This window comes from Pleuronectes platessa, chromosome 10, assembly GCF_947347685.1.
Source record: "Pleuronectes platessa chromosome 10, fPlePla1.1, whole genome shotgun sequence".
Lineage (NCBI taxonomy): Eukaryota > Metazoa > Chordata > Actinopteri > Pleuronectiformes > Pleuronectidae > Pleuronectes > Pleuronectes platessa.
In genome coordinates this window covers 24452780-24475245 of record NC_070635.1, presented here as the reverse complement: position 1 = coordinate 24475245, position 22466 = coordinate 24452780, and the positions used below count along the sequence as shown (strand labels likewise).

The 22466-nt window shown below is 40.4% G+C and overlaps 1 protein-coding gene across 1 annotated transcript; it reads right to left on the bottom strand.

The window, feature by feature from the left end:
* Positions 1-18054: 18054 nt before the first annotated feature.
* tpbgb (trophoblast glycoprotein b) lies at positions 18055-20513 on the bottom strand. Its single transcript, XM_053432789.1, has one exon. It carries the CDS (start codon positions 20055-20057, stop codon positions 18930-18932), a length of 1128 nt encoding a protein of 375 aa, XP_053288764.1. The 5' UTR covers positions 20058-20513; the 3' UTR covers positions 18055-18929.
* Between the last annotated feature and the right edge of the window lie 1953 nt (positions 20514-22466).

Below are 22466 nucleotides of genomic sequence, written 5' to 3'. Positions count from 1 at the left end.
CAGTCAATGGTTGTCTGACAAAGAGAAGCTCATCGAGTATCATTGAAATCAGGAGGAAGCTTCCTCTGAGGAGTACATGAATATCTGTAAAAAAAGAATGCATTTTCAGTTGTATAAATAATCAGCCTGAGTGGTGGCCTGACAGCATAGACATTTTTTCCACAAATGTGAAAACCAGTAGATAAAATTGGAGTGTCCATCTTTCTAGCATTTATAGAACACAAAGACACTGTATCTAGGGAGAGAAATGAGAAGAGGGCTAAAAATTGGTCAGCACTTTTTTCGACTGTCCTCCCCCTCGCTTTCTCCGGGAGTTTCAGCTGATTGCAGCCTCAAGATAAAGAAGCCTTCTGTTAGTGGAGCAGACCTGACCTCCAGAGCCCTGCAGCAACACATCCTTCACATGATAAACCCAAGAAAAGTAGAAACCTGGAACCAAAGTGAATAATAGGCAGAGACACATTCCCACTGGCCAACCAGGACGGTGTCCATGGTTTCTGTGTGCCAGTTTGTGTGTTACCCATTGCGTCTTGCCAAAGAGGTCCTTTTGTCAGTTCCAATATATTTCTGTGGATCTATCTTTAGATGGGATTCATTGTGATGAGACGGCGTCCAGTTTTCTGAATGGTTCCAGGCCTGTGCACATTATGAGTCTCTGAGGCATTAATGTTTTGAGGTGTGAGAGACCCATTTCCCGCAGTCGCTTCCAAATTATAGTTCCCTCTGCACGATAGTCTCCCAGGCAGCTCGCTCTGTTCAAAAGAAGCCTTTATTCAGTGGAGGGTTTGTTGCTGAGACAAAAAAAGACCCCCGCTATCCCACAGAGTCGACAGGTGGAGGGAGAGGGGGAGGACGTTTAGACAATTTCTCAGCTCTTCGCTGCTTGTATCGCCTCCTTGATCAGGCTAAATAAACTATTCCTTTCAAATCTTGTGGACGTTACATTTCTATTGTTTTTGTGGACTTTCCCGAAAAGGCTACCAAGCCGTGACATGCAAATGTTAAAACTCGGAACTCAATATTTGACGTGCTTGTGTCCACTGCCTCTCATCTGTAACAGAGCCTGTCCTCGTGTTGCCTCTGGCTCTGGCATTGTATTGACTTTAATGGCTTCTGTAACAAATTTAAGAAATGATTCACTCCAATTTGCCAAAGGCTACTTTTGTTGTACTGTGCTGCACTACACTGTGCTGTACATGGAGACTGAACCACGCTCACGATATGAAAAGTATTTAATGTAATTTTTGAAGAGGGATTGGTTGGCGGGGTGACACGCGCAGAGTTTTTTTTGCCTCGCTTTAATTGCTGTACACGTCATTATCTGCAGGACAAAGACGTTTTCACCAGTGAAATCTTTATAATCACCATCCTGTATTTGCATATCTTTGCATGAAATTATCATTTTAACACAATGACAAAACTACTATACTCCTAAAAAAGGTGTTTGCCTCACCCACTAATACGTATGTGAGGTAGAAACAGATTAATTTCATATTCCCATTAATTCAGGATGTTTTCTAGCTATGGAAATGATCAGAGTGTAAAGTGACAGTGTCTTTACCCCACAGCATTTGTCCCACTTTACCCCACAGCCACCGTTTTAGAAAAACAACATCTCTTAGGAATTCAGGCTAATCTTCAGCTAGCATCAATCACATGGTTTTATAAGTTGGAAGTTCACCAACACGTATGATATAAGTTTGTCTACCTGAATCAATTTGTTTTGACACAACAGTTGATTAAGTTCAAAGCAAGAAAATTTACTTTTACATGCAAAAAACACATTTTTGTGAAAAAACATACTTTCCAAAGCACCAGCACCAACTTCTCCTTCATGGCAAGGGGGGGATGGGAGGAGCTTGAAAACATAATGGTCAAATGACCACAAATGTGTTCCGTTGCCTAGATACAGGGGGTGTCTCACATGAACCGATGTCCAACATTATCCCGCTCTCCCCTACCTACTCAACCTATGAAAACAGTTTATAATGTCTGTGTTTTACATAGTTACCCAGATGATGTCAGCAGGGTTGTTATGGTACCACTCAGGATAACTGAAAAGTACAGTGTACTGAATGCCCCTAGACTAGAGAAAGTAAGAAAATAGCTAAATAAGGAAAGGGCGAAGACCTGCAAGAGCATCGGTGATGTGTTTCAATGATGGATAGACCATCAAGCGTTAAAGTGTAGAAAAGGGATGAAGAGGTTCTTCTCTCTCTGCTTCACAGTTGGGTAAGTTTGGTTGTTATTGTGTTGTATCATTTACTAATGGTTATGGTTATTTGGTAGTGGTTCGACTTGGCAATGTGCGCATGTGCATGGATGTGGGGGGTGGAGGTACTGAAAAAGCAGGGAAGGGAGTTCCCTGCCAAACGGCAGTTTTACAAACTGCCGTTGTGACATCGAAGACAATGACATTTAAACCAAACGTGAAATGTTACCAAACAGCTACATCAGAGATTAACGTGAATAGCATGTTAGCAACCCCTTCATGTCTCCACATATATGATGCAGTACTTAGTATAAGATACCCACATTTGTGCTCAGAGTCCAATAGACTATCACTCTTGTTATGTGCATGAAATGGGGGAAAAATGCTTCAGGTCACATTTACACTGGTAGAAACTCAGTTGAAACAACTGGACTGAACAAAATAGAAGTGTATCTGTTCCATCAGACGCACGTGAGACAGGTGACGGGAAAACACATGGGAAATTCCTCCTGTGTTGACGCACAGCTCAACAATGCCTAAGAGTTTTGACTTGTCAAAACTCAACCGTGAATATGGCTCTAAGTAACTTCTGAACTAAAGGGGTTGGCTGCTGCTGCCTAACTGATCTGATTTTACCAGTCCTCTATGGCAGCTAAGTTTAGACAGGCATTGTTGTGTAAGTGACATTACTGATCTTTCTTCTTCTCAGTACTTCTTCATTTAGTGTTTACTTTAAAATAACAACCACCCCATTATTGTCACTGATTGCGTGTTCACAATTCACAATATTGTCGCATAATGATATCATTGTAGAAACGTAACAAACAATCAGCGTTTTTTCAGAGTTTAATTCCACAAAGCATTTCAGTAGAAATCAATTGTATAGTGCAGCTTCTCTGTGTGAGCCTTACAGCTCTCTGTTGTTTTCATACCAGTAAATGATGCCTCTCAGGCCTGTCAGCGTCTCAAGCAGGGGATGTTATTACAGCAGCCTCTCTGCTTTGATCTCCCTCTGTCTCTGCTTGTTATCCAATAGCTTCTTTAAGACTTGAGCTGATACATCATCGTAGTACAAATTTGCTGTAGGAGTGTGCTGCAGGCCCTGAAGACCCAGCTTGTGTTCGCCGATGTTATTGTTTGTCAGGAGGTTGCAGCGCTTATAGGATGCTGTATCTACACCTCAGCGACGCTTGTTGTGAAAACACAGTTATTACTGGGGGATGGTGACTAACTGGCCAGTAGAGAAGACAATGTGATTACAGTGTATGCGCATGCACAGCCGATAAGTTGTCATTAACATTTTACATTGCTCTTTTTAATATCAGTGTACCACAGTATTATTGCCTGCAACCCTGCAAACCTTGTTTAGGATCACTGCTGATGAGAGAGGGATGTTTGAAAACTCTGCTAATGGGCACAACGAGGAGGAAGAGTTTAATTTTTCCACAGCAGCTGTCTACTTGACTTTGTACACCCTCTCACACGTACTGATACACACCTTGCGATAGTTTCTTCCTCCCTAATTAAAGCTGGAGCATACCTGATGTCTGTGAAGGTAAATTAACTCGCGATCTGCAGTACTTCATTTTCTAAAGATTAGAGATGAAGCATATTTCAAAGGAACCAAACAGTTTTGAAACACATGCTTGAATGCACATACTCACACACATACAAACAGAAACACTTATTACACACAGCACATTGGATATATTAGGTCGGGTTATTTATTCCAACATCAATCATGGATATGCAGAAGCTTAAGAGTTTTTAACCAAATTATTTTGAGACTTAACAAGTGAAGAATCTTGTTATTTAGCGGTTGGGACACAAACAATATGACGGATGTGAACATTAAAGTTCTTGCATGGATCTTTGCTGCATGTCATTTTACTCTCTGCCTTACTCTCTATGTCAATCAAATAAAAAAACTTTATGAAATGGATCACTTAAAACTTTTTAATTATAACATGTATCATATAATTGGATCATACTGGTCTATTATAATTACAGTACCATTTTAATGTTTTTGTCTGTCATGGAGGAGCTTTATATATTATTGGGTATTCTTCTACAGCAGTAAGTCATGTCATATCATAAATGTGGATTCGCTGTTGTATGTAAAATCTTAATATGAAAAGACAATTTTCAGCTCAATATTAAATTACCTATTAATAGAAATAAGATAAGTTATTTGAATAAAGTGTGACAAAATAAGGGAAATTGAAACGTAAATATGAAAATATAAATGTGCTATTATGAAATGTTATTATTCTTATTGAAACCAAATAAATACAGAGTTTTGTAGTTCTATGGTTTGCAGCTTAAACTTCCCTTTTTTAAAGCCTGATTTTCTTTTTTTAAATGTTTAAAGGGTGGCTGTGGCTGAGGGGTAGAGTGGTCGTCCTCCAACCTGAAGGTCGGCGTTTCGATCCCCAGTCTGAACCATCTGCATGCCGAAGTGTCCTTGGGCAAGATGCTGAACCCCGAATGGCCCCCCATAGAATAACAAAGTGCTGGGATAGATGCACTGTATGAATGTGTGTGTGAATGGGTGAGTGTGAAACTGTAATGTAAAGCGCTTTGAGTGGTCATCAAGACTAGAAAAGTGCTATACAAAACCAAAACCATTTACCAATTACACTTTTATTTTTGATGCCACTTATTATTTCGTACGGAAGAGGATTAGGGCCACTGTTGAAAAAACAAGTGAGTTCTGAGAAAAAAGTCAGAATTCTGAGATTAAAGTCAGAATTCTGAGAAAAAAGTCAGAGTTCTGAGTTCTGAGAAAAAGGTCAGAATTCTGAGTTTAAAGTCAGAATTCTGAGATTTAAGTCAGAATTCTGAGTTTAAACTCAGAACTCATTTGATTTTTCCACAGTGGCCCTAATCCTCTTCCGTAATTTCGCAATGTCACATTTCATTGTGACACATTTTATTTCCTAATGTCACTTTTCATGACTGTGGTCTAATAAACTGACCCTCAAGTACATTTACTAACATTAACATTAGCCATCAATTCAGTTACCTCGGACACAGGGGAGCTAGCATATGCAGCCATGCTCATCCAAGGCTTAAAGGCAACACAAGCTTACATACATTTTCATTGTTTAGAATTATGTGTAAATGACAGTTTTACAGTACATTCACTGCAGGCAAATACAAAGGCCTGACACACAAAATGAGGTATGAGACAGGAGATCTGTATATGATGACATCGGGTCTAGTGGGTCACGTCGTAGCAGCAAACTGAAAAAGACCCGGCTGGAATTGAGTATAATTGTATTTAATGCTGCTGGTTTGCCTCATTTCTCTAATCTGCTTGTTCTCCATCCAATCAGAGATATATTTGTGGAAGAACAATGCCCTACAGATATTGTCTCACCAGTTTCTCTACTTTGTAATCCAGATTCTTCTGATTTACGAGGATTCGTTTGAAATAAATGATTCTTAGACAAAGGGCATCTCTGAGGGCTGACAAAAATAGAAAATGAGAAAAAGATTAAAGGGAACGTATCAGGAGAAATTGTACATTTGGTGTCAGTTTATCCATTATGAAGACTAAAAATGCAATGACATTTCGAACATGCCTTTGGTTTCCAATCATGGAAACCTAACTCACAGGGTTGGTTGTCTGATCAGGTTTTCTGTTCATGTTTATCCCCACATTGTTTGAGGGATTTGCGAGAGAGCATGATCTATTAATCCTTCTTGAGCTGAACTTTTTTCTACTTCAGCGAGTTGCAAGAATTTGGTTTTACCAGGAGGAATTGGACTTTCAAATCAACAGCCACATAGGGACGATAAACCATTAACAAAAGAAATTATGTAATATGTGAGCCTCTACGTAGAGTGGGCAGCAGCCCACAAAAGTTAATTGAGTTTTTATCCTTCTCATCTCGGATTGGCTCATGCACTGCAACCGGAGAGATCCTAATTGCCCAAAGCGTTGGCTTGTGGATGGTAATATAGGTATCATGAAGAACTATCCGATATCTACTTATGAAGATCATGTTACACAGCACTCTCAGAATATTGCATTTCATCTGTCGAGGGGCTGTCTGAGCCTGTGCCTGAAACCTATTTCATTATTCTCCAGCGCTTCTGTTAGACTGCTTTGCTGGCATGGAGTCTCGTCTCATTTCATATGGAGAATAGAAAATGACAAGACGGAGGGCAAAGGGGCAGAACGACGTACTTGACAACTGGGGACCGAGATTGTAACTGGAGAAAAGTGAATGTAAGTATTTCCATGTTCACTGGGGCTCCCAGGAGAAAGGGCTCCATTTGAGGTCTTGGTTGTTAAACACACATGGAAGGCTAACAAAGAATGGATTACTGAAACTGACACGATGCAGGAAAAAGTTATCAGAAAAATCCATTCATACACATTGATAAATAATAGTGTTCATTAAATGATTAACATTAGGTGTCGAAATAAACATAGAATCTAATTTAGCAATTATTGTGGCTTATTCCATTCAACTCAGTATTTTTCCTATTTTTGAAGACCTACTCATTTAATTTCCAGGATATTTCCAATTTTCTTCCGCAGATTTCCAGCATTTTCTTATTTATGTTTGACAATGAGATGTGTCGCCATAAATCATTAAACCTAGGTTAGGGTAGGGTTCTGTTTGGTGTTAGGTAAGTCTAAGATTTAGCATTGGAGTCCAGGAAATGAAAATTATCAATCTAAAACCTGTCTGTGTGTGGGTGGGTGTGTGTGAGTGTGTGTGTGTGTGTGTGTGCGTGTGTGTGTGTGTGTGTGTGTGTGTGTGTTTGACTTGTTAGCTTTAAGTTAACTAAAGTAGTATTTATCAGAGGTTTACACTGATAGATAATTTATTTCTGAAAGCAATGCAGCTGCTGTTCTACATTCACAGTACTGCAAACTGCTGTATAATATCTCTGACCCTCAATGTTCATTTGAATACCATATGAGTTATTGTTAGTGTTTGCTTGCATGCGAAATTGCTTTAGCTACTGTTGAATAGTCTATACAATGTCTTGTACTGCAGAATGTGGTTCAGAGTATCACCACCAAATTGTAAAATTAAATGATTTAAAAAATATATATAACTGAAGATTTTCATTCTATTAGATACATTTTATCAGATGGGAACCCCATAACAAGTAATCCAGAGTAAATATAGCTGTAACTTCGTCGAAAAGAGAGAAAGAAAAGAAAAAAAAAAATCTTTATTTCTAAACATACACGGAAAAGACCAGGGAGATGCAGGTCATCAAACATGATGGATCTGTGATAAATTGGATCATTTTAGGCAACATGAATTCCTACTTCCTCTATAAGCGCTGTACCCTGAGGAGATGAACCAGTGTCCACTTTTACACCTCTTGTACCATCAGATTAATGGCAGGATGTTGGGTTTCATATTCCGTGCGGACCTTGTAACAAGACCTGCTGAGAATTCTCACTCAGAGGGAAAAAAACGATGGGTTTGAAAAAAGTAGTTTTAACACACTATGACCTTGTAAAGCAGCAGTTGCGTGATGGAGCCTCCCCTGGCCATCTCTGCTCCTGGTGCCTTGCTGCTGCGCTGCTGAGCTCATTACTCACCATGACACCCTCCGTTGAGCTACATCATATTACCAAGTGTTTAATATTGTTACCTGCTGACTGATTGTCACACAAAACATCCACCAAGAGGACCACCTCTTGTATTAAATGCAATGTCAACATTGTTAAAGTACCTCCCTCTGAAAATCAGCAGACTCACTGCTGTGCTGTGCTCTGCTTCCTCTGAGAAACTTTTAATTTTGCTTCGCAGCTTTTGTTTGACATTGCGCTTGATTAGTTATTGATCATCGTCTCTGAGGTACATTGAGAAAATGCACACACTGCACAGTCAAAATCTTTTTAGATTTGACCTCCTGAGGTGTAAGAACTTGCTGTGATAAATAAAAAAAAGAAATACTGGGCTGCCGTTTATCATTAGTGTCTTCCACTTCTGTTGTCTTTTATTTTTCTTACACTCTGCACAACAACATTTAAAAAGACAGAGCACAAAGATGATGGTTTTTCGTACAGGCCTGAGGTTACTGTAATTCTATGTGACTCACTTAATTAGGTCCATTTCTCTCCTTTAGGTGAACCTCATATTGTATAATCACTCTAGGAACCCTTTATTTCAACATGGGGGGAGAATAAAACTTAAAAAATCTCAATGGTGGCTCTTTATTAATTGCTGAGAGAATAAATGTACACACACATGCAGGCACACACACACACCTTAGGTGGGGTTTAGGAGTGTGTTCTTTGTGTCCTCATGGAAATATTCATGTAAGTAGGAAGTGCCTGTTGCAGAAGAGCAGCGCATTTACCGAAAGAGAAACTACAACAGTGTCCCGTTATTTACATGCTTTTCTTTAACACAAAGGCCAAGTTTTATTTTTAGCACATCAGCCCCTGTTGTCTTCCTTAAAGGGAGAGGATTAAGAGACTATCATAAATACAGTTTGACATTTTAGGGAATAAGCTAAATGGCTATCTTGACAGTTTGATGAGAAGATTAGTACCACAAGTCCATCTGTAAATATAAAGCTACAGCTTGGAGACGGTTGTCTTGGCTGTGCATAAAGACTGAAAACAGAGGGAAACAGCTACCCTGGCTACCATGACCTTGAGAGCTCACTATTTACTATTTACCCTATTTCTATCTCAATAATTCATATAAAAAACAAAGTGCAAACATAGCCAAAGTTGCAGTTTTATTGGGGGAGTTGTGTACTGGACTATTTCTGAGCCAAGCACAGTGCCCTCCTTTGGTCCTGTCATGACTGTACAATCAGCAGTTTATCACTTAATCCCATCCTGCTCAGACTCTGTCACACCCGTCCTGAAAGCACAACAGCCCATTCTATGTGTTGTAGTTCACATTTATAGTTATATGTGCTTTTAATATGCATGTGGACATTTATAATTATTAAAGTGCTTTGTTTATTTCAATCACACTTAGTTGGTTTCAGGCAGTGTGAACATTAACCCACTGATTGTTTAACCACACTCTTGACCTTGTTTAGACATCTGGCATTAAAATTGAACATCGAATAGTTCCCATTCTATCAGAACATGATTTATTAACCTTTAATGTCCTGATGTCGGTCTACATGCCTTTAATTAAAATCTTGATTTATAGATTTCTATCTGATAGTACTGTAGATAAATTTAAGGAAGTAATTCCATTGACATTTCACTCTCTCTGAGGTTTCAATGTTTTTTTTTCTTGTGGAGGGTTAAGGGAGAGGATATTGTGATTTGTGGGTATGGGCTTCATAAATGGATCGATTGATCGATTGACCAGTCAATCTGGGGATAGGTATCGATCTTCCCAGCTAACAGTCAAACTTTTAACCAATCAGTCAAAGTCATTTGCGAGAAAGTAAAAAGGTTGACAAAACAATTCACCCAATATTGGCTATTATAAAGCGTTTGATTGTATCAGCAGATGAAGTTAGAAAATTTTTCGTAGAAGCAAAAATGCTTTAAGGATTTCTGAATTTAATTAATTATTCTTATAAGGGGGGGGGGGGGGCGGGGTAATGTGGGACATTTTTTACATTTGCTCCCCTCTAGGCGAGCTAAAATGATATATCAGTAAAATTTACACATTTCCATTTAATTCAGGATGTTTTCTAGCAATGGAAATTATCAGAATGTCGTCAGGACAAAGGGCATTGAAAATATGATTGTTTTAAAAAAAGTGGTCTTTTGTCTCACTTTACCCCAGCTAGGGGGTAAAGTGAGACAGACCAGAGAAATCAAGGGGGTAAAGTGATCCACTTACTTCTTCTACTATAAAACTACCATAACAACACATGTTGTAATAGTTAAAATCCTGACAGCTAGATTGACAACCACACATTCCAAAACTAATATCGGACTAGTAACAGAATCATGGGGATTGGTCAGTAAAGCACATTTATGATTATTATGATTCATGTGATCTCTTGCAAACCCTAGCTTACCTGCACATTGTTTCTCTGTCCAATTGGCAGGGACAGGGATATTGTTTTTCTCTGCGTATTCAAATGCCAGTTCACGGCACTTAACTGGAGCAAGGCCATGGAACTGGTCAGCTAGTTGTTTCCAGTGTTTGGCAAGCTCCTCCTCCATCTCATCTGTGAATATTATTTTTACCTCAGCTTCTGCACCCCAGGCTACTGATTTTACTTTCCCTTTCTCTTTTTTCTTCATGAATCTTTTGAGGGTTGTCTTGTCAATATTTCTATCCCTTCCAGCTTTTCTTAAGGACTTCTTTCCTTGCATGACCTCAGCGGCTGCACTCTCTATCTCTGCGAGGGGTGTTTTGCCCCAGGTTGTCTTCCTGGTGTATAGTTTCTTGGCATGATGGCTTTTCTACAATGGTTATGACATTACAAATAAAACATAAATAATGTAATATAACACTAAAATATGTTTAAGACTAAACTTAACTTGTGTTTCATGGTGGGGTAAAGTGAGACAGTGTACCACTTTACCCCACAGCATTTGTCCCACTTTACCCCACAGCCACCGTTTTCGAAAAAACAACATCTCTTATCAATTCAGGCTGATCTTCAGCTAGCATCAATCACATGCATATGTTGGAAATTCACCAACATGTATGAAATAAGTTTTTCTACCTGATTCAATTTGTTTTGACACAACAGTTGATTAAGTTCAAAGCAAGAAAATTTACTTTTACATGCAAAAAACACATTTTTGTGAAAAAACAGACTTTCCACAGCACCAGCACCAACTTCTCCTTCATGGGAGGGGCTTGAAAACATAATGGTCAAATGACCACAAATGTGTTCCGTTGCCTAGATACAGGGGGTGTCTCACATTACCCGATGTCCCACATTACCCCGCTCTTCCCTATAACCCTTTTCTTAACAAAGCAACAGCATTACCATTAAAAATGGTTAAATAAGATAGTAAATGAAATCAAATAATATTTATTCTAAATTTAACCCATTAACATAGTGAAAGTGCTCAGAAAAAGAAAAAAAATTGGAATTTTGTCCAATTCAGTGACAATAAGGGAAATTCCATCTGCTCATGAATATCATGTGACAGGACCAAAAGTTCAGAATCGCTCACTGAGACGACCTTGTGGTCTCCAGAATATCCTCAGAGCCTCAAGTCAAATAACACTAAAACTACAATATGCTTGCGAGGACTTAAAAACAGGGGTGTAATAAATCAGCAAACAGAAAATCCATCATGTCTTTTTTTTATCTTCACACTTCACACAACAAACTGCATTTAACAATTCTCAGTAAAGAAATTAGAGGAAAGAGGGATTTGAATATGAGAATATAAAAAGAGGTAGAAAAAAGCACAAATGCATTTTGATCATACATAAATTCTAAATAGTAATAATAAAACATTTTTAAAATATAGGTTGGTACACTTCAGATATGTGCATATCATGTGGTAGCAAAGGGAGCCGGTGTGGCCAACTGAGTGACGGCATGGGGCAGGAGATGTGTGTTGTGGGTTGGGAATGGGGTTCTTTTTGGTTTGTGTGTGTAAATTGTGAAATTCAATAAAAAGAACTTTGAAAGAAAGAAATATATGTTGGTTTAACACTGTTTGATCCCCACATTGTGTTACACTTATGTCAGTATCTAATCTAGGATTTTTTCCAAACGGGGGCCATAAAGGGGCCCCTTTTTACACAGAGGGAACATCCATGCACAATTCCTGATTCAGTTAGGTGCATATTTAATTTACACATTAATGTTAGCACTTTAGCTTTGAGAAAAGCGACACATACTGTATATACACAATAAAGTTATAAAATTGTCTCTTGTTCTGACACATGCTTAGAAAAAAAACATTCTTAACAAATTGTCATGCTTATTGTAAGTGTCCATTTTTTAAAGATTACTTTAGATTTAAGCTTGGGCCTGTCCCCCCTGAATTCAGCTACTGTGTTGAAAATACACCCATTACTTGTGGTTGATTGATGACTTGTAGACATCCTGTCTTAGATCGAGATGGAGTATTTAAAGTGATTAACGTCATCTGTGTTCAGGTCATATGAATAGTCTGCTTTTCAGCATGCTCACTCACAGCTGTGTGGATGAAGTTATGACCCAGTATAAACACAGACGATACCAGAGGAGAGACAGGTTTCCATGAGCTCAGGGTTGAAGGTATTTTCTGGCCAAGATCATATTCCTAGATTATTCAACCCAAACAGAGAGTAACAGTTACTCTAATGACTTGAAACTCTCTCTTCCACTCATATCATGTTGATCCAGCATCGCTGTTATCATACTGATGATTATCAGTCCGCCACTGTCTTCTCATCTTTACATCCGTCAAGGACGTTATGTTTCAGGCATCCGTTTGTTTGTTGACAAGAAAAAGAAAAGACAGAGTATCACAAATTTTAGTGGACGTATGGGATACGGATCACGGAAGATGCCATTACATTTTTCTGTGGAACTGGTTCAGGGGGCAAATGTTAGACTATTTTCCACTTTCTTTAACATTGCAAGAAGAGTGGTTGTTGATTTACAATTTCACTGATTTCCCAGGGAAGAATTCCTGATTCCTGATGGAAAATTGGGCATATTTAGAGAACTGATCTATGAGTGTATGAAATGTGGTGCCGCTTGATTGAGTTTAAGAGGATTGGGCAAGAGATATGAACTGTACTGAGTTTTTACTTTACTCTTATTAACTGAGAAGATTTTTGACCAAAAACACACATTAAACAAATAGAATGTATCTGAAAAAAAAGATAGTTTGCCTTTTCATAGTGTCACAGTAATGCAACCATATGAAACTGGATGTAGGAGCCTAACTTTGAAAATCACCAAGTGGTATAAATGCAGTTGAATGTCTAAACTCACAGAGGAAGAAGCTTGACTCCACAAATTAGTCTCTGGTGGTTTATAAATGCTCCAGAAGGGCTATCCTTTTCTCTTGTGTTGTAGAACTCAAGTATGATTTCACAGAAAATGTATAGACTGGCGCCTTTTGATACTGGCTCATTCATCAGATATGATATTGAATGTTGAGAAATCAAATATCCAACCATGTGTGCCACATAGATTGTGAGCTGAAGAAGTAACACTTCAGCATCTACTTTGTGTGAATAAAGGCTGACTTTTAAGTCATGGAATAGTTGTGAGGGAGTCTGATCTATGGAATCATAAAACTGAGAATAACTACCTGAAAAATGTAACCAGGGTTGTTTTCATTGGGATCAAAAAATGTATATGCTGTGAGTGATGTTTTTACGGATGCATATTTTCTATTTTGTGCAAATTTCTTACCGCATGAGTTCCTGCTTTGAAGCTGCAATATATGTAACATTTCCTCACTATGAGATGTGATCTATTTAATATCTAAGAAATCTGTTACAATATCAAGAAATGTGGAGCATTGGGGATTTCTTTTTTTAGGGAAATCTTGTGCAAATGACAAATTACAATTTTTTTCAAATTATTAAATCATTACCTTAAATCTTTCATGAGTGAAGGTCATTGGATTTATTAACATTTTGCATCCTCAGCTTTCATTTAGTTAGTTAACTTTCTGTAAAAACAAATTTGTAACCTCAGCTGACCCCTCTACAAATAAAGGACATTCCCTTTATGTATTTTGACATTTTTACACATATCACATTGAGTTCTTTCTTCTTTTTTTGGCGTTGTATCATTTCAGCAGGTAAAATCGGATATCTTCTTAGTCCTGAGCTGCGTTCGCCTCCTCCTCTCTCCCATCTCTGCATTTCCCCCAGTATCTGTCCCTCAAGCACATGTGGCAGATTCTGCATGACCTAACTGAGAGCTCGCTCAGAGAGGCCGCAGCGCTGTCAGCTCAGATTCGTCTTCGTTGCGGCGGGCGCCTGTTCATTAAGTCCAGCGCGGCTCAACAGGAGGCTGGCTACCACATCACACATCATATATCCACATTAGAGAGGAGGAGGCACCTCATGTGGAGGGTCGTTGCTGTGGCGGTGACAACAAATTGTCCGGGCCATCAACACAGGACAAAATATGGCTTTGCCAATGTATTGTCAGGACCAGTGCAGTTGTGGAGTACCAGAGATTAAAGGAATGTCTGTCCCTTTGTAAAAAATCTTTCATCACAGTTCGAGTCCACGAAGCGTGCCCCATATGACTACCATTTACATAGTTTCTTTTTAAGGGAAAGGTCAGTGGATGGGGCAACTTGCCAGGTGTTTGTAGAGCAGCCGACCAGCGCGCTGCGGTGAATGTAATTACGGCACTCCGGCAATCTGATAACCTGCCAGTCTGTCTCTCAGCACTGGGAAAGTGCACTGGCATATTAAATGAAACTCAACAAACATGGTCGTGAGCAAGAAGCAGTGGCCGTTTGTTCAGTATATAATGGGGGGCAGGTTGTTGAGGCCACTTCAGGCCCACAGTTCTTGCTCTGAGCAGAAGAATCTATTTGAAAGTTCAGCTGGAGCAAGTGGTGTCTTGGTCGTAGGGTAAAGGTTTGGGAATGCAGCTTGCAGCGTCATTATCACACAGTTCAGACACTTTAATGTGTTTGCTTTGCATCTGCAGTTGTGCATGTGTACGACCCATTAGCTTCTAGCTATTCTTTACAATCTATGTCACATCTGTCCAAGTAGCTCACAGGTTATGGAATGGCTGCAAAGGCAGGGGGTTTTGATTCTTGAGTTTATCCTGAAGGCAGCGCTTCTCCTCAGGGTGGTACGTCCTGGCACGGCCTTAAAGGTTAAAGACAGGGAACAAAAGTCTCCCAAGTGCAGTTAAGGTCATTTTACAAAAAAATTTTTACTATGAATGGCTGCAGCTTTCGTAGATGAACTATGTTATGTATCTGGCAGAAGCTGATAAGGTTTCAGCTGTCGGTCTTCAGCCAAATAAAGTTAACATCTAATATTATTTTCAATAGCAGGTTAAATCATTTTGATCAGGAGGAAAATAACGAAAAGATGAAATTCTTTATTATTAAGACGAAAATTTTACAAAATAACCACATGATTCATCCAACTAGGTCGGCTGAACCCTCGTATTAAATCTGATCGATCTTCAATTGCATTTTGGAAGAAGAGGTGGGCTTTGACCCTGGTCTCTTACACTGAATGAATCTCAGAAGGGATTATAGTGAGCTGTATCTCTTCCAATGTCCACATGTGCACATAGGTATTATATTAATGCTGGGGTTGGTAATCCTGAAAACGCAAGCAAGAGCAGGCTACACTGTCAAAAGATGAAATAAATGTATCAAGGATGAAGAAAAAAAGAAGAAAAAAAATCCTACCTTTAAGCTACAGTTCTAAAAGTCTGAACATTTCCAGTGAACTCTAGTAAATAAATATTCTGTAAAATCCAGTTAAAAAATTTATTGATTATTCAGTTTTAAAAAAGCCTCAGTGAGTCAAATCTATCCTCCTAGAAATAATTTACACACTTCTTAACCTGTAAGTGAAAGGCCAATCACACAAGAGGCATATCTGCGCAACAAAAACAGTGAATTTGTCTGTACTCTGTCAGTAATAGTCGGGCTTCAGTGGGACAGATAAAACAAAAGAGTTGAAAGAGACCAAACATTGTTGACTATCTGAATCCCAGAGCTCCCAGTATCTGGAACAAAGCCTGTGTTTAGTATTAATAACAAATATCTGCTGTGTTCCTGTGGAATGAGCTGTATAGGTGAGGACTCTGGCAAACAGCCAAGGGGGTCCAGGAAGCTGCTACAGACTCACCGCTGCCTCTCCGGACTACCGTCAACATCATAAGTCAATGACCGGCTATTTAGACGTGGGAGCTGCTCAGAGACCAGTGTTAACAAGCACAAAGGGGCCACTGAGTGAACGAGAGAAGGTGTGGTCGAAAAAAGAGAGCATTCTCCTCTCTCATTTATTTGATTCCTCTTCCAACACTCACTCGCTCCTGTTTTTTTTCCTCCGCTGTAATTACACTTTCTCTGCCAAGCACAGCTTGAGGCGTGGCTGGGCAAAAGCGATCATTAATATGAATCTGTAGAGCGTTTGTGTGTGTGTGAGGAAGATGACTATTCACTGATGGTCTCTGTGGAAACATTAGGTTGAAGCAGCCTGCACCTGCATGTCCCTCCCGGGACAAAGAGGTAGGGAAGCCTCCCCCTGGCGAATTGTGTATGTGTTTGTGTGTGTGTGTGAATGTGTGAAGGGAGCTCATCCATTTTTTAAATCAACCTGCAACAATTACAAATCCATAGTCAGGGAACAAGCACTTGTAACCAACAGCTTGTTAACTCAGGATTGAAGGACCAGCAGACGCCAGCCTGCAAACTCACTATATACTCACTATACTATACACTATATTTTTATTCTGAAGATCAAACCTTCATCTCTGGCCCTCAGAGATCAGAGGGCCAGGGATAAAGGTGTGATCATCAGAATAAAAACCTGAGCCACACACTTTAAAGCCAATGGGAAATATAAACCTATTAGGTGTGCAGCGTAAAACAGACGACTCCACGTCTTTCCTTCTTATCTCTGAGACCTGCAAAGCTGTTTTGGAACTAACGTCTCGCAGACAAGGATATTTTTTCAGGCGGGAAGTGTGAAACTAAAGGTGTGACGACACGGCTTCAGCCCGCAGAGGCGGTTGCTCGGCTGCTGCTGTGTTTGTTAGGACACACACACACACACACACACACACACACACACACACACACACACACACACACACACACACACACACACACACACACACACACACACACACACACACACACACACACACACACACACACACACACACACACACGGAGCGTGAACACCAGCCAGAGCACCAGACCAGAACAGATGGTGTTACACATCGCTTCCCTTTCTGAGCGCAATCAGACACATCCAGTGTCTGGTTATGGCAGAATTATGGCAACTTCTGATGGCCAAAAATAAATATCTTATTGAAATCCAAAGATAAGGTTGGATATGAAGAAATCAAACTGCTGCTGAGACACAAACAGGGCATGAGCCATCCTGTTGTACTACTTATTACATGCAGCTGCAGGCTGCTGGTACCAGTTGTTAGGGGTGTTGTGTTTGTGTGTATGTGCGAGAGGGCGAGAGATGCAGAGTGGGGAAATTGTTATCTCTGGATGCACGGCCAAGGGAGTTCACACTCATTCCTGTGTGCAGACTTCATTAATTTAGACTGCTAGACATCAACATGCATGCTCTTAAAAGAAATACCACTCATTAATTATTAATCTATACCATCCCGATAAAAAAATTGCAATTGACAAGTGAGTATAAACTAATAGAGCACACCTTATTTTCCAAGGATGCAAGTTCCCCTAAAACAGGCTTACATGAAAAGAAAAGTTGCTTAAGCTCATTTCCATAAAACCTCTGTGTTCCCCTAGAGAATCTTGGGTTCAGTTTGCCTTCATTTGCATCTGCCACCAAACCATGTGTACCATCTCTTCAAGTTTTTGTAGCTTGGGTACTTTGAAATGCTCACAGTATATTCACAGGAGTCTCCTGGAGCGTGTCAGGCCTGCTCACTGGCTCACAGACATTTTTAAGGGAATTTCCTGCACAGCCAAGGATTTGTTTTTATCAGATTGGCAGCAAGAAGCGATAACAGCTGGCTACGATGATCACCTACCGACTTGTTTAAATTAAGACAGCACGTCCTTCATTTAACTTCTCAGGCTGACTTTATTTTTTGTTGCAGCAGCTGTTGAAACGTCTGCAAAATGGCAGATGTGAAGTATCTCACACACTGATGAACTTGTTGACAACCTGAGTAAGATTTAGTAGTTGTCACATGGTTCATGATGGCTTTGGCACAACCTCAGGAATGAGTGCATGTATGTTCTTGTACTTCTATCTCTGTGAGAACCATTTTGGGTTTAGAATTTATAGAGTAAAAACATTTCAGAAAGTGGGGACATTTTGGCCAGTCCTCACTTTCTGTCCCTCTTTCAATGGACTATTTGAAGGTTTTAAAGACTTGGTTTAAAGGTTAGGCATTTAGTTGTGATGGTTAAAGTTAGGGTAAGGGGCTAGGGAATGCACTATAGCAATGAGTTTCCTCACTAAGACAGAAGTATATGGTTGTGTGTGTATGTGGTCTCCAAGTCTTAAAATTAAAGGTCCTCAGTCGAAAATGTGTCCCATCAATCCAGAGCATTTTATTTAGCTGAATATCTTCACAGGAAAAAAGAGAGCAATCACATCCACCTACTAGATCCAAAAAACTATGCAATGTGCACTATAATCATTCCAAAAAAAACTCGTACTCTATATCACAAATTCACTTATTAAAAGAGCAAACTTATAAACAAGCAGCATAGCATTCCTCTGAAGCAGAGGCATAATGAGAGGGAGGCAATGACCGGCAGTGTGTTTTTGCCAGGTATTAGTTCACTTAAAAGTCAATGTACTCTATCCATATGTCCTTGAGGAAAAGTAAGAAAAGAACATTTTTCGCAACTCTCCAAAAAAAATCGTTGTCACGATTCATTGTCCATGCAATGTTACGCAGAAGAGACGCAGTAAATGTCACAGCTTCCTTGTCTTGTAGGAGACATGCGGCAGTGGCTGAATGGAGGTTGTGAGATAAGTTAGATGGCAGATGTCAAATCTGGATAGCATCATGAGGGGGAAAGGAGAAGGGGAGGAAGACTTTCATGCAGATCTTAAGATTTTATGTCATTTCATATCTCACTGCGGGGTCCCAGACACTGTCCCATCCTGGATCAAACATCTGAATTGATGCTCAGGTTGGCCAAACGTGGGTCAGAGTTTATCTCATACCTGTAATGGTACCCCTCCATATGGTCCCTACAAGCATCCCGGATGTTGTAGATCCAACGCTTGATGCCCTTTCTGTTCAGGTAGAGCACCAGCAGGAATATGACGCCGATCAGTGCTAGCACCAACCCCAAGAAAACATAAGAAGTCTCCAGCACACCCTCCATCTCGCCCAAACATTTCAGCTGCGACAGCTCTACCTGAAGAAGTGGCTGGTGCCTCAGGGCCTCTGGGCCGGCACAGGTGAGGTTCTGCGAGTCCATTACCTGAGTGGAGTTTTTCAACCACAGCAACATCTCCTCAATGAAGCAGTCGCAGCGCCAGGGGTTCCCCGCCAGCCAGAGGCTGAGATCAGGCTTGAGGCTGAACTCTGCCAGGGTGGTGGTAGGCAGAACCCTCAGGCTGTTGTCTCTCAGGTCAAGGTCACGCAGTGGGGGAACCTTCAGGGTCCCGTTCAGGACGGAGATGATGGTGCTGTTCTGCAGGCTGATGTTGACCAGGTTGGAGAGGCTGCTGAATGCGTCATCCGGAAGAATCACAAGGTCATTGTTGGAAAGGTCCAAGACTTTGAGCATGAGGAGATTCCCACTCTGCAGGACACTCAGGACCGCATCCATGCAGGAGTGATTGTGAAAAGACCTGCTGAGGTTCAGAACCTGAAGGGTATTCTCAACAGGTAAAGCTCTTTCACTGAAAGCCTGGATGTTGTTGTTGCTCAGGTCCAGTCGCACAAGGTTTGGCAAGTTTTCAAACACCATGGCACCCACTGACTCCAGCTCATTCCCACTGAGATAGAGGTCTGTTAACATGTCCAGACGAATGGGGAAAGAGTCCTTGTTGATGTAGGAGATGTTGTTTCCCGTCACAAAAATAATTTTGGTGGTAGTGGGAAAAGAGCTCGGAATCGCGTCCAAGTCCTGGTTTTGGCATTTCACAGTTTGTGAGGAGCACAAGCATCTGTCCGGACAGCAGTGACAGGACAGAGTGAGTGCGAGGAGGACTAGTAAATGCATCATCCCGGACTTGTACGCTCCTCCTCGCTTACATCCCCGCGACGTGCTCAACGGGCGCATCTTTGGAATCTTACAAATCTGTGTGCTCAGAGCGGTGATTGAAGATCCAGCTCAGTCGCCGCTTTGTTCTTCCGCAGGGGAAAGTTTTCCACGATGTGTCTGCCACTTTTTCTTCTTCCAAAAACTTGAACCCGATCGCAGCACGGACTCCATAAAACTACCCCCACACCATTCTTGCCTCGGGATACGTCTACATTTCCACGAGGATGAAGGTGGTGAGGGCGGAGCAAGCAAACTTTAAGGAATCCTCTTCGTCCCTTTTCCTCACCTCTCGGTTTCTTTAAGGATGCAGCAGCGACACGATATTTCTCCAGCCTAGGTTAAACCACCAGGTCCGCTGCAGATGACTTCTGTTTCCGACACGGACAATGCTCCCTGTCTCCCAAAGGTGTCTTTTGTTACACACCGACCAGCAGCCTACGTCTCTCCTCGTCTGTGTGAGCCTGGAGAGACCAAACACAGCAGTGGTAACAGGGAGCATACCATCGCGTGGCAGAAAGAGGGGGGAGCAAAGAGAAGCACACTAGTTTCTTGAAGTCTCACTGAAATTTTCCATGAATCCTGACACGTGTTTATGAAAGAAAATATTAATCTGAGCTTAGTTGTCAGACATCCATCGGGACTATTCTTTCTTAAAAGGACTTGGAGTATGGGAGCACACGGTGACTCGGGGCCCTGGGACCTCCGGTGGCCCCTGAGGGAGCTCCAGTGACGTTTCAGCCAGCCTCTCAACACATTACACTTTGCAGTGAAAGACAAGAGACTGATCAGACGTTTTACAGAAGAGCGCTTCTTAGTTTCAGAAGCTCAGACTACATCATTACTGAACACGACCTTATTTACAAGTTCTTGCAATAGAATATCTCCAGGGATACACTGGGAAGTGACCCCTCATGTTGGGCTATGGAAAAAAAGGGGATTCCTGTGGGTGAAGCAGATTGATGAATAGGCCTTTTATTAGATCTGATATTTAGCCCAGTTCAACACTAAATGTGACTAAATGTTAGGGAAAAACACAAGTAGCCTGAAACCGAGAGGCCTAAAAGGAAACTGTTAAGGAAACTGTTAAATAAATCACATTAAAACGTCTGATCCACGGATTATATCTTTACAACTACTAGCCAACTTTTATGTAGAAAAGCCACAATTCCTTCATGGGGGTTATATAATCTTGAACCCTCTTGAATCTTGAATTATTACTTCTATTATTACTTCTATACTAAATGTTGTTATAACATAAAGGTGCTTCAAGAATGGAAGTATAAAAAAAAAATTGTTAGGGGCAGTTGGTAAATTGTTTCCATTAGGCAAAGAAAACATGACCTGTGATAGTTTGGCTTTTTATAGGTAATTATCCTTTTACTAGTCAATTGAAATACAGGAATATTTTTCAGGAATACACTTTTATAAATATTGACAGTTCTTTTTCATATGTGAATTTGAAAATGTGTCGGTGAACATCATTAAAGATATATCCCTCAAACTTGGATCCACTCACCTCAATGAGTTCTTGGAAAGGTTAACAAGTAGGAATGAATTATTTCACCTTCTTTATCCACATCAGAATCAGCCTTACTAGCCAAGTATTTGAACACATATGTACAATATTTGACTCTGATTTTACATAGCTCTCACTGTACTCACGTATTGTGCAAAAATACTAATACTAAAATCATAGTGGTGGATGGTTCCGATTGTACAGTACAGAAGGATGCACTGCATATGCAGTATATTGAAACCAATAATTACCTACACCATAAGAGTATACATAATGAGTTAAAAATGTATAAGTATAAATATTAATGAACGCATTAATGAACGCTTCTCTTTGCTTTTATCTCTGCAGGTTTTGCACTGTGGGATAGGAAGAAGCTTTTTTTTTTTTAAACTGCAGTAAACAACCCAGTCTCCAGAGAAAATGATGAAATAAACACATGTAACATGATTTCATTCAACAATGGAATAGTCTGATTACTTTGTTTCTTTCAGATGGTCTCCATGTCTCTTTCTGAGAGAAGATTTGAGCGGTGGCCTTGTGATGATAGCATTGTCTGCTGGATTATGCAGAATTATACAGCGCAGAAAAAAACTGTGGATGTGTTCATGCTTGAGCGGTGAGTGACGGCATGCTCATCAATATGTCATATTTGGAAGCCCCTGTGTGGATCCCAGTGTAACCTTAGCTGCCTTGACCCTTTCCTATTCTTAGCCAGGGTCAATGTGAGAATCATCTATGTAACTCCATGACACCTGGATCGAGGCTGAAAGTGATACTCCACTGAAAGAGTATGACACAAAATTGATAACCGACATGATGTTCTTTTGGAGGATCTACAGATGTTTTTACAACCGTCTTTCATGACACCTTGAGTGTGGGCTGCTCAAATTGTTGGTGTGGAATATCACATC

What these genes read in the sequence shown, in the direction of transcription:
- tpbgb (XM_053432789.1), bottom strand. Translation starts at nt 20,057, where the DNA reads ATGCGCCCGTTGAGCACGTCGCGGGGATGTAAGCGAGGAGGAGCGTAC.